Source organism: Mya arenaria, chromosome 14, assembly GCF_026914265.1.
Source record: "Mya arenaria isolate MELC-2E11 chromosome 14, ASM2691426v1".
NCBI classification, from domain to species: Eukaryota; Metazoa; Mollusca; class Bivalvia; order Myida; family Myidae; genus Mya; species Mya arenaria.
Window position 1 is genome coordinate 59,571,945 of NC_069135.1, and position 13,435 is coordinate 59,585,379.

Here is a 13,435-nt window from a genome sequence, read left to right on the forward strand (position 1 = left end):
GACATGCATCCTTAACTTGTGTCAAGAAAAAGAGGGGGCGGGTGGGGATGAAAATCTAGCAATTTTGTTAAAGTCGCCTCAGCTAAATATGTTTATCTAAATAAATGAGCTAGAGTAAAGAAAACAGATGAAGGAAATATACCTGGGCAGTTCTGGATGTTGCACAGGCTGCTCTCGACCGCATCGCCGGGGCACTCCTGTCCCCTCGGTGCTAAAAGGTCGTAGGTGCAGTTCCGAGTCCTGGTCGTATTTCCGCCACCGCATGTCTGCGAACAGTCTGACCACGTGGTCCATGAGGCCCATACCCCGTCGACTGCAGAGGTTACAATTTCATCACGTTTTGGAAAAAAACCCCAGCAAGAAATGGAAAATAAAGTATTACGTCTGCAACAAAACTTAAGCTCTGAAAAAGTTATAGAAGTTAGAATAACGTCTAGCAAACGCAGAAATGGTTCAAAGTGTAACTCGTCCTCCTGACGATTATAATCAGTACATTCGACATTCACTCTGTTACAAAGCAGCATTCCGCAAAAAGGTCTTCACTAGCATATAGTTTTGTCCATTTAAGGTGGAGGGTGCGCAAGCCTCAAGTCGCGTTCCTTAAGTTACCCCCCCCCCCCTATCTTTGATCTATTCTTGGGGACACCCTTGTCGTGCTGTGTAAGTCGTGAACACCTTTGAACAGTTTAGATAACATTAGTTCAATGTGCCCACTAAGTATTTCATACATTGTTTAACTGATGACTGTATTATTTATGTTATAGATATAGTCAATTGCCGCCTTTAGCTGTAGTGCATTAAATAGATTTTAACCTACTTGGACATAATGTTTCGTTGCAGGACCGCAGCTCGGAGGTGTCACCAGTACAGTCTGTGCCATGGGGAACGTCGAGCGGGAAGAAGCAGTTCCGATCACGTGTCGTGGTGCCGTTTCCGCAGCTCACCGTACAAGGCGTCCAGGCGGTCCATGACTCCCACACTCCGTCAACTGAGGAGAAGGTTTGTTAATGATAAAAACTAGTTTTAATATTATCGGTCTGCTTCCTACAGCAGGAAAATATAAAACGGATGCGATGAATCCTTCTATTTATATATTTAAATGTCCCGTTTGAGAAAAAAAAGGAAGAAAGTGGTGAAATGTAGGTGTGAAAATGTCGATCTGTCTGATGGGAGGTCTATTGTTCAGTGGAAATGGCTTTTAACAACGTGCGTCTGCTTTTACTTTGGCAATCGTTAACACGCACTAGAACCAAGCTCATTTGAGTAGGTCAACTATTCGCTTAAAAATATATAGTCAAAACTCGATATGTCGATCTTTGGTATCTCGATGATATGATTATGTCAATCTTCTGCCGTTTTTTTCGGTTTAGCTAAACACTCTTTGTATTTCGGTTATATAGAATATTCGTTATCTCGAAATATTTCGAGCACTGGTTCAAATGACTTCGACATCTCGATTTTTGACTGTTTTTTAATCAAAATCTAAAAACCCACCTGGGCAGATTCCATCATTACAGCCTTCCGACTGGAGGGCGCTGCCATTACAATCTCTTCCTTTTGGGGCGGTTTTTATGAAGTGGCACTCCCTGTGTCGCGTGTGGGTACCATTTTCGCACGTCACCGAACATGGAGACCACGCCTTCCACGCGTTCCAATTGCCGTCAACTTAAAATCGTAACATTGCGTCGAATATTCATACCATTTTAACGTAAACAACATAATTTACGGCACACTTGTTCAGTTTTATACGTTAAAAAATGATGACGTGCAACAATATTTAAATATGAAGGACTACAGCACAACAGTTGTCCGAAATTTTGTTAAGAAAACTGCATATCATAAACATATTCCCGAATTGTCCTGAGCATTACAGATTTGAAAGTTAACAGCGATGGCACCAACCACGTTGTTAACTGAAGCTAAGTTCTGAACGACCGGCCTTACTGCTTAGGAAATATTTTTAGTTGCTATGTTTTTTTGAATGACTGAATTGTTGTAACTGGCTTATTTCTGATAAACGTCAGTCTAAATATCAAAGAGGATCGCCTTTATTTTATTTGGATATGATATGTAGTCCTGTGTTTAAAAATAAGCAGACATTAACCTCTGTTATGATTATTAGTAAAAATATATTGATATAGGAAATACCTGGACATTGGTCTGTATTGCATTCCCTATCTTCTGACCCACTACCCGCACATGGTGTCCCTTTTGGGGCGTGGCTGTGATGAATAAATCATAACATATTCAATTTGCTATTAACCCTTTTGGGGCGTGGCTGAGATATATAATTCATAACATATTCAATTGAGATATATACAATGGATATTATATCTATTTGCTGTATCCCTTGTCAGGTTTGGCGGGGATATATACTTCATAACATATTCAATTGTTATTAAACCTTGTGGGGCGTGGCTGAGATATACAATTGATACTATATGCAACGGCTATATCCCTTTTGGAGCTTGGCTGAGATATATTATTCATTACATATTCAACTGCAATATTCCTTGTGGGGCGTGGCTAAAATATACAATTCATAACGTATTAAACTTCTATATCCCTTATGGGGCGTTGCTGAGATATACAATTAATAACATTTTCAACTTCTATATCCCTTATGGGGCGTATCTGTTATAAGTAATTTAAACATGTTCAGCTTCATTATTCCTTGTGGAACGTGACTGAGATAAATAATTAATAACATATTCAATTGCTATTAACCCTTGTGGGGCGTTGTTGATATATACAATTTATCTGCTTAAATCCATCGCGGGGCGTGGCAGAGACAAACATTCTCTAACCAGGGTTATACCATATCAGTGGACTATGACCCACACGCCAACAAGACAAATATTTTTACTTGGGCCGACGCCGATGATTTTCCCGACAGCTTCGTAAAATAAAGGTGTTTAAAACTTACGAGTCGTATACGCAATGTCTGGTCCTCTGTTGGTTTCCCCCGTCACACGTGACTGAACACTTGGGCCAGTCGGACCACGCGCTCCAGTATCCATCAACTTCAAGGAATAAGTAAAACATGTATTATAACGAACCTTGAATTCACTGTTTTAAACAGTGAAATAACATTTTGATATTTTTCACTGTTTTTTTGAAAATTAAGCCCGCTCTGAATTGTAAATCTAACGTCAGAGCGTACAGAGCTGGGACTCGAAGTCAACGACGTCATTTCAGAACAGACGTTACGTTTGCATACAATATGGCGCGCTTTTTTGAAAAACAATATCCCTTTTAGGTATTTAATAAAAAAAATAAAAAAATAATCATTTTAGTGTGAGATCGTAATATATTTTACCTCCTGCGCACCAGAAGTAAATATTTAATTCGTGCTACGTCACTTGTGAAATAAAGCCTTTGGTCCCCACTCGGTGAAATAAATTGCAATCTTACACTGAGACGTACACTTGTTCTCTATTTAGTTGTCAGAGCAATGCGAAATATCTTGGAAAAATATTTGACCTATAAATGTAGGATATTTAAATGTAAGCAAATCATTAATAAGGTAGCACGTCCAAATTTCACCTCGAATCTACTCACCTGGACATTTGTTGGTGTTACACGTCTTTGTGTTCTCAAGCCGCCTTTTGCAGTCGAGTCCATGAGGAACGTCAGGTGGGAAATAGCACGTGCGGTTATGGTACATGGTCCCTCCTCCACATGTCACCGTGCACGCCGACCATTCTGACCATTCCGTGAGTACACCGTCAACTGTAACAAATAACCGCAGACAACAGTGTCTATGCTAAGTATCTTGTTGTTGTTGTTGTTGTTGTTGTCATGGCCTGTATAGTTTGTGTCATCTATGTTGATGTTCTTGTTGTTGTAGTCATATAGCTGATAGTCTATTTGTTAGCTACGTTGTTGTTGTTATCAAAATCTGACGTGTCTTTTTCATTTATTTTGCTTTTTTTCTTGTTGTCATAGTTTGAAATGTCTTTGTCTTCTATGTTTTGTTGTTGTTGTTGTTGTTGTTGTTATTATAGTCATAGCAACACCAAATTGTTCAAAAATACAGTATTTCTTCAAAACAAGCATAGACTTGCCATTGCGAGCTAGTTAGAGGCCGATAATACTTTACTTGACATGATTAAAATAATTTACACAACATTTATGTTGCTGTCTCATCTTAGATTCCCCGTTTCAAAAATAGTGCATAATGGTTTCTCAGTTTAACTCATATATGTTCATGCGTACAGATACATATACCGACGATATTATATTTCTAAATTTACTGGGATCTACGTGGTAGACCACCCCAGTTTATTTCGAATAAAAAAATACTCACCAACTGCGAAAGATGCATGTGTCGTACGAGATGTGATACATCATTAAGTGAGATTCAATGCGTTGTACACATCGACGGAAATTTTATGTAAGTTTTTGACAATTTTAATATTTTTTCTTGCAATTGTATCATCTGTAACTAGTCCCTTTAAGAGTTTTCTTCGTTATACTGTAGTAAAATGTTCTTAAGTTATCAAACATTATACTACTAAACCCCCAGCGGAGCTATTGAAAATGTGTCTTCTTACGCTTGTAAGCGGACCGTGCACGAGAATTTCGGGTAATCCTACTAGCCGATACATGGCATTTAAAAAGGCTATGATAATAATCTAATGCTTATATGTCGGAAAAATCTTTTTCTATTTATCTATTTATAAATCTGTATTTATTCATTTTTTATGCATACATTTGCTTACTAATATATGCAATACACTTATCGTCGTATAAGTCAAGATAAAGCTTCGCCTCGGACAGAATTGGATTGGTGTTCGTCCTAGCGAAAATTGGATTGGTGTTCGTCCTAGCGAAACGGTTTCTTACGTCTGTAAGAGGACACTTTTGACGGAAAACTTATACTCGTCTGTATCTATTACATAATGAACACGGCGTATATTTTATTCTGAAAACACACCTGGACACTTGTTGTTGTTGCAAGTTTGATTTTCGTGTGTGTAGTTTCCACAGTCCTGTCCATGGGGCGTGTCGGGCGGGAAGAAGCAGATGCGGGTCCTGTCCTGGATTCCGCCCCCACATGTCACCGGGCAAACACTCCAGGCACCACAATCTTGGAAAACACCGTCCACTGAAGTGAGGCGAAAAGGGTAAAAATAATTTTAAATCAAATTTTGACATTTAATCTGTTAGCATTGAGCCCTGTCTTTGATAAACACCGGCGTCTTAAGTTGAACGAAAGTATAACTAATAATTTTTTTAACATTTATTAAGTGAGCGTTGAGTCCTATCTTTGATATTTTTTTCCTCATAACTCGGGGAAAGCGTCCATCCCCCCCCCTAAGTCTTGGGAAACTACACCACTGAACTAGCGAGAGTCTGAGTTTGGTAGTGCTCCTTGTACTCCACTCTTTGCCAACGCCACAACGCCATCGACCACGGTAGACAAGCTTAATGAAAATGAGATAAATGCTACTTATGGATAAAATAATTGTCCGATTGAATGTTAAGACAGAAGCTTAATCTCTTGGTCTGCCCCCTGTGATCTCGCGCCCCAGTCTCCACGGATGCAAAATGATCTTTAAGGGATTCGATCCACATATAGGCTTATTCTCTGATAGGTCTATTAACCTTAATGTTGTTAATGTTGTTTATCAAATCTTGTGACCCTATTGATTTTGGTATCATGTTTAAGTTATTTGATTGTGGATTATAAATATTTGTTATATTTTTCGGTAAATGTTTGATGTTTTCCAACAGCACACAATACCCCTATTAAATGATGCAAAAATAGTATGCGGCCACCAGGCATTCAAAATTCATATTCTGATTGGGTCTGATTCCTATTAAAAATGCAATGTTAATACAATTTCAGGGATTTAAGTCCAAAACTGAATGTAAGCATTACACAAATTATACCACGAAAATAGTAAGCTAAACTTAAAACTGCTATACGGGACTTAGAAATCGGGGCTATAAGCCTTAGTAATTGATCAAACAAATGTACAAATGAATATTTTTTTTAATATCACCCCAATCCCCACCCCATCCCACAAAATAATATAAATTACATCTCAGCCAGGAGATAAACTTAAGTACCATTACTTAAAACTAAAAATATGTTTTTATATAAATTTAGGTTTACTTAAATTGTAATTAGTAAGAATTTTACCTGGACACTTTGGTGCTTGGCAGATGCCGGACTCTGAGGCAGGTCCAGTGCAGTTATCTCCGCTGTCATATCTGTATAAAAAAGTCATGGTTGTGTTAAAGGGACACTTAATGAATGCAAAAGTAGCGATATTTTGGTTTTGCTTCGATGGGGAATTTGTGTTCTTGTAGTTATTAATTGAAAACCCAATGATTAAGGCTTATCATATTTCTTAGCTGTATCTAACTTATATGGGTTTGCTTAGTTTTGATCATTCTAGTCAAATGAGTTTAGCACAATTAGAATTAAATAAAACAATATTTGCTTCCATGAAGTGTAAACCTATATTGAATCCCTTAAATGCAAAGTGTGTAAGTCACGCTCTGGTTGCTGTTGGTAGTATTTGGACAGTGAAATTCCTATACGCTACGATTTCGAAGATACCAAATAGATATGAAAAAAAAGAACATAGAAATATTACAAAATAAATGTGAACATGAAAATTAAAATAAATTGGAAGAAATACAAATTGGCTGAAGGATTCGATCCTGGAACTGTTGTAAAAAAAGGAACGGTTACTAAGGATAAATGGTTGTCGAAAAATTAGATATGAAAAAAATAACAAAAATGTGAGGTTGAGGTACTTTTGGTTCCATTTACCATTAACTAGAAAAAAAAAGAACCTTAATAGTATAAAATTTAAAATATAAAATTTCGAGCTCGGGTCAAACTCGAACATTATTGACCTTATGTGGGTGCCGTTACTACAAGACATTTAACGCATGCTGTATGTGTAACACGGTGTCCATTCACAACTTACTAGAGAAACCAGAACGCAACGTGAACAGTTAAGAGCAATACCACGGCTTAATCTCGCTCTTCCTTGACCTTGTATTGGTGTCGTTACCACAGGACACTAAACCAGTGCTATATATGTAACACGGTGTCAGTTTACTACATACTTGAGAAACCTGAAAGCTGAGTGTACAATTAAGGACCACACCTGGGGTCAAAGTCGCACGTCCTTGTCCTCGCGTGGGTGCTTTTGCTTCAGCATACTGAACACTTGCTCTAGTGCTCCACGGTGTCCATTTACCACTATCTAGAGAAACCTCAACGCTGAGTGTACAAATAATGACTGCACCTGGGGTCAACCTCGCATATCCTTGACCTGGTGTCGGTGCGGTTTCTACAGGACACTAAACACATGCTCTAGGTGTTCAACTGTGTCGGTTTACCACTAACTGGAGTAACCTGAACGATGAGTGCACAATTAAGAACCGTACCTGGGGTCAAAGTCGCACGTCCTTGACCTCGTGTGGGTGCCGTTGCCACACGACACTGAACATCTACTGTAGGTTGACCAGTCGGACCATTTTCCATCCACTGCAGGCAAAGAAAAAGTGTTTTGGTATTTCTTTTAATGAAGATATATGAACTGTATAGCATTTATGTGCATTTTTACGAGAGCTTCAATAAGATAAAAATGCATGAATAAAAGGTTTTGATAAAAAGCTCCATGTAAAAAATATTGCATTTATATTCTGACAAAATTCTTACAAGATAACTCATTTTTTTATAAAAATAATGCTGATACAGTTTGAAGAAAGTAGAATCGTTGAAAGATGTTGTAAATATGGTGAAAGGAAAAATGTGTCGTTAAACACAATAATATTGCCGCTCTGGTGTTAAAAAGCTGTATCGATGAAACATAGTGTAAATATTGTGTAGAGAAAACTGTATCGTTGGACAATGGTACTGAGCCTGCATCGTTAAACAAAATATTGCAAATATAGTGTAAAGAAATTTGTATCGTTGAACACATCCTCGGCACCCAGTGTATCATAACTTATATGATACCCTGGGCAAATTGGCTAAGGAACCTTCGTAAATCTTGAATATTTATAAGCATTTTCCGACCAACGAAATAGCCGATAATAAAAAGAAAAGAATCTCCTTGCTGAAGAGCTATCGGCAAATATTAACAGTATCCTGCCTAAAACGGTTTGTAAGCCGTGATCTTATTGGATTATTTCGAACCGAGATTACATACGTAACTTCTCGGTCATTTCCGCACTGCATGAGGTATGTCTCATGCGACCAATCAAGCGGCTGGATTTCACCTTATTAATTATTCATAAATACGAGATTTTTACAACTGATTTTGCCCAGGATATAGGTTATTATACGCTGGGGTGCTGAGGATATGTTGAACACAATATTGATTATAAGTTATCAAGATAGCTGTGTTGTTGAAATATATTGTAAAAATAATTTGAAGAGAAAGCCGAATCGTTGAATAATTTTGTAAATACGGTTTAAACAAAGTTGCATCATTGCAACATGTTGTAAAAATGGTTTAAAGAAAGTTGTATCATTGCAACATGTTGTAAAAATGGTTTAAAGAAAGTTGTATCATTGCAACATGTTGTAAAAATGGTTTAAAGAAAGTTGTATCATTGAGCATGATTGTAGATATGGTGAACAGGCAGTGTTCAAAGCCAAAGAACTCAAAGTTTTAGGGTACATTACTGAAAAACATTAATGCCTAGGGGACACTCTAAGTTGCCAAATTAATTTCTGTGCTCTTGCTTAACAGCACAATGTTCCTTCTCACCAGGGCAGTGTTGTGTGTTACACTCCCGCGTCTGATTGAGGGGCCCGGGACACTTTTCTCCGTGCAGGGTGTGGTCGGGATACGTGCAGTGCCGCTCTCGGTACTGGGATCCCGTTCCGCATGACTGCGTACAGATTGTCCATGGATCCCATTTGGACCAGTGGCCTTCGACTGTAGCAGAAATATGGGGGTTAATGGGAAACAGTAAGTCTCTGGAGGCGATGAAATTGTTTGATAACTCTGACTCGGGGCAGTAGTCGCACAGTGTCCGTTTTTTACTATCGTGTTGCAGATATCCCTTACTCAAGTTCACAAGACTTTTTTTATCAAACTTTACAGAAATGTACAGCAGAACAGGAAGGCGTATCGCCCATAGATTTGTGCTCTCGCCCAAAGATCAAGCCCTCACTTAAAGGTCCATTGGTAATAACTCCTGCAAAGCAATCTCAGGGCATTTTTCACGTTCCTGTCGCATAGCTTGTGTGTAGTAGATAATGTGTCAATTTCATGATGATGATGATGATGATGATGATGATGACTGAATAAGCTAATTACCTCATAAGTGTAAAATGTTATGTACCTGTAGCTAACGTTGTTGTCGTTGTAGCCGGCGTTGTAGCTGAAATAGTTTGTCATAAAAATAAAGCATTGTTATTTTTACATGAAAATGTTCAATTGTGGCTAAGGAACGATTTAATTAAATGCATAGCACGGGTATATCTCGTGTTTCCATCAAATGAACAGATTAAATTTACATGTACAGTTTTATTCGACTTCGAAAATTTCCTATAGCATCTAACAGAAAAAAAATGATTATTCAAACAAACGATGTTTTCCATTTATTATAAAATTTAATGCGAAAATTTCATATTGAATCTAAATAAAAAATGAAACACATTTGTAACGATGTGAAAGTTAACAAGGATGACGTTAACAACGTGGTTAACTTTAACAAAGTTCTGAATAATAGGCCCAACACTTAAAGGGGCTAGACACCAGTATGTCCCAAAAACGACAAGTATATTATTTCCGCAAGACAAGTCTTAAATTGTTCATACGAGCTGGTATGACGCCGATAAAACATCATTCAACATCATTAAATTAATATTTTGTCGCTGTCTCAGCTGAGTTTACCCGTTTAAAAATAGCTCACTGGTTTCCCAGTTTATATAGTGTATATTTAGTGTATAAAAGTCACGTGGCTAGTAGATAACCCCGGATAAATGTTTCGTAAGCGATGAGATACATCAGTTCGTAACATAAAATGCCCTATACACAACAATATCAACCCCATTTTTTTTACAAATTTCTTTTTTTCTTATATCATCTGGTGTCTCGTCCCTTTAACATTCGAAATAATGCCGCACGTACTTGGACACATATTGTCATTGCAGATTTCCTGTTCCCGTAACGGCCCCGTGCAGTTATCACCATGTGGACGATTTAGCGGGAAATAGCAGTCACGTGTCCGGGAATGGGTCCCGCCCTCGCACGTGACTGTGCAGTGGGACCAGGATTTCCAAGATTGGAGGACTCCATCAACTGGAAAGTATTTTCTTAAAAATGCATTTTAAGAAATAGTCATTTAGTTTTTACAGCAAGAATAAGCGGGCCTTGTTCTCGGGTAAGAAATCGAATAAGTTAATAATAGTTATAGTTAATAATAGTAAATAAGAGTGTGGAATGTGAATTATCATTTTTGAGCCTTGCGTATATACAGATGAACTCCGTTGTCTCGAGATCGCTTGGCTCGAATTCCTCGTTGGCTCGAACTAGATGTGAAAGACAGATTTCTTTATATTGAAGGCAAACATTCCCGCTTGGCTCGAATTTTCCGAGGTTAGATGTATTTTTGCGGGTCCCTGTGAGTTCGAGCCATCGGGTTTCGACTGTACTCGAACTTGATATTTTTTATCCGAACACAAAATAAATATTATAGTGATAGCTGTTATTTTCAAACGTGTTATTTTCACGAACTGACTAAATAGAACAACATATATCTACCTACCTGGGCATTCAACGGTGTTGCATTGTTCAGATTCCTCCGTCGAGCCAGTACAGTTGAGGCCCATCGGCGCTACGGGGTCGTAGATACAGTGTCGCGTCCGGGCGCGCCTGCCGCCGCCACACGTCTTATCGCACGTGGTGAACGCCGACCACGTGGACCAGCGAGCATCCACTGATTTGAAAGGTCAAATAAAAAACAAAATGTTATCTGAAGTTAAAAAATGTTGAGGCTCATCGCGGCTATATGGTGTTAGATACATTTTCGCGTCCGGACGCGCATCCCTCCGCTCCACGCCTTGACGATCATAGACTCATCGGGGCTATATGACTATATGATGGTAGATTCAACACAACTTCCGGGCGCGCCTCCTTCCGCCGCACGATAATGTCACACGTGGTGAACGCGGGCCAAGGGGACCAGCGAACACCCACTAAGCAAGTGGATAAATAACTTGTTAGAAAGACAATTTATGTTATAACCCGGCCCTGGTTTCGAAAAGAATTTTTTTGCAGTTAGTGTCGTAAAGTAAACAGTCAATAATTGAAAGGATGGGATAATAATGAACGTGTGCGAATGTTCATATTTGTTCGAATGTTTAAGCTGCATTCGCACAAATTGACTGTTTTGACAACTTCTTTTGTCTTAATTTGAATAAGCCATTTTTTGCGTAAATGTATCTGGACAGAATTGAAATAAAAAGGCTGACTTAAAATTAGATCGCAGTTTTTCATAGTTATGTTCAAAAAATAACTTAACGCGTTACTTACGGTTGAAGAAAATATATATTTTCTAATATATTGTGAGTTTTCTTAAATGTCAGTTATGCTTAAATCAGCTGATTCTGCGACAAAACACAACAACAAATGCTCAAAACTGTCACTCTGTGAGAGTGCAGGTTTAAAACTACAATTGAACGGTGTACTACAAGCGATCAGAAAAACTTACACACCTGGACATACATCTGTGTTACAGTCCTTTAGCTGTGTCATATCGCCGTCACACTCTTTCCCGTGCGGTGTCGCCGGGTCGCGTGTTCGAAACATGCACGTGCGGCTGCGCGTGGTTCGCCCCGTGTCGCACGATTGGCTGCACGTGCCCCACGGATACCAGGGGCCCCATATTCCGTCCACTGGCGAATTGAAAAATATATTTTGATTTTGTTAAATTTTAGTATTAAACTATTTTCTGTCAGCATTATGATCTGCGAAAATGTGCCAACCCTACACAATGTTGCTAGCATTTACCTTGTTCACACACAATAAATCCAGTCTACGGTTGTTGTGTTTGTAATCCCGACTCTGAGCGCTTGTCCAGAAAGTAGACAGCGAATTGTCATAGAATAAAACAAGTTTAATTTTGGCCTCAACACTTTTCAAATAATATTATTGCTTATAGTACCTGGACATTCGGACGTCCCGCAGTTCTGTATGGCGATGGAGTCGCCTGGACATGGCGCCCCGTGCAGGAACCCTGGGGTGTACAGACACACGCGGCCCCGCGACTGTTTCCCGCCATTACACGTGTGCGTACACTGAGACCAGCCGCCCCATTGGTTCCACTGTCCGTCAGCTGGAAACCAGAGGGTATGATATATATATATGTACTATGTTTAATTTTTGTTACAACTGGACATTGTTTTCCCGTATGTATGTACATGTGTATACGAATGTTTCACTAATGCGGTCACCCTGCCACATCTCTAGTGGAATGATCGTTTCACTTCGTTTATTTGTTGGTTGTAAATAATATATATTCTACGTGGCGGATCTGGTTTATAAACACTCGACTGTCAATCAAGGGATAGCTAGTAAGCCTACACAACCACCCGATATGTTCTGACTTTATTCAATATAATCAACATTTCGAATAACAAGTTTAATTTCTAATTCCTTTTTTTTTGACACAGGCTTTAAAGCTGCACTCTCACAGATATACCGTTTTGACAACTTTTTTTTGTCTTTGAAAGAGCAAATTTTTGCGTAAATATCTGCAAACCGGTAATAAAAAGATTGCTGACAAAAGATCTTGTGTCCATGCATTTTTTGAAAATTGGCTCGTTCCAAGACAAAAAAAAAGTTGTCAAAACGTTCAATCTGTGAGAGTGCAGCTTTAAAGGGACAAGTCACCAGATAGTCCGAAAATCGACAAATACAGCATTTCCTCATCTAAAAGACTTGAATTATCAAACCGAACTAGATGGAGGCCGATAATATATTATTTTACATGGTTAAAAAAATAATTCGCCGCAATACTATAAATTTGGTCTCGTTATACTTAAAAACCCACTGAATTAAACAACACATTCAATTTAACTTAAAAGACATTTAAATACTCGGCATAATTAGCGACTTTGTATTTTTTTCTGAATCAAAACAACATGACAACTATTGATTGCAAATATTATACGTTTTTCAATGTAGTAAGTCAGATATTATTCGTAGAAATTATCATTTTAAATGGTAAACATCTGGAAACATTTCTCTCTAATACCTTCTGACAGTGATGTTTCTATACATCACCGAGTGAATTAGATAAATGTTTAAATTAAAATCAACTCAATTCAATTCAATTCAATTCAAATAAAGATATTGAAGTGAATTGAAATGAATTTGCTACTACAACTACTATAAATTATGTAGACACTGTGTTTTGGGGCCGGTGACTTTTTTACTAAAATAAA

At 38.2% G+C, this 13,435-nt stretch overlaps 1 protein-coding gene across 2 annotated transcripts in view; it reads right to left on the minus strand.

Moving 5' to 3' along the window:
• Positions 1 to 13,435, minus strand: part of LOC128218100 (SCO-spondin-like) — a 61,430-nt gene that overhangs the window by 24,730 nt on the left and 23,265 nt on the right. For both annotated transcript variants that reach the window (XM_052925641.1, XM_052925642.1), the window contains exons 12-26: positions 12,154 to 12,324; positions 11,705 to 11,884; positions 10,756 to 10,926; positions 10,119 to 10,289; positions 9,328 to 9,366; positions 8,748 to 8,918; positions 7,417 to 7,516; positions 6,152 to 6,222; positions 4,940 to 5,110; positions 3,562 to 3,732; positions 2,927 to 3,023; positions 2,149 to 2,222; positions 1,495 to 1,665; positions 818 to 988; positions 143 to 313 (exon numbers count right to left, since the gene is read on the minus strand). In XM_052925641.1, coding sequence (XP_052781601.1) covers positions 143 to 313; positions 818 to 988; positions 1,495 to 1,665; positions 2,149 to 2,222; positions 2,927 to 3,023; positions 3,562 to 3,732; positions 4,940 to 5,110; positions 6,152 to 6,222; positions 7,417 to 7,516; positions 8,748 to 8,918; positions 9,328 to 9,366; positions 10,119 to 10,289; positions 10,756 to 10,926; positions 11,705 to 11,884; positions 12,154 to 12,324 — 2,100 coding nt within the window. The remainder of the gene's footprint in view (positions 1 to 142; positions 314 to 817; positions 989 to 1,494; positions 1,666 to 2,148; positions 2,223 to 2,926; positions 3,024 to 3,561; positions 3,733 to 4,939; positions 5,111 to 6,151; positions 6,223 to 7,416; positions 7,517 to 8,747; positions 8,919 to 9,327; positions 9,367 to 10,118; positions 10,290 to 10,755; positions 10,927 to 11,704; positions 11,885 to 12,153; positions 12,325 to 13,435) is intronic.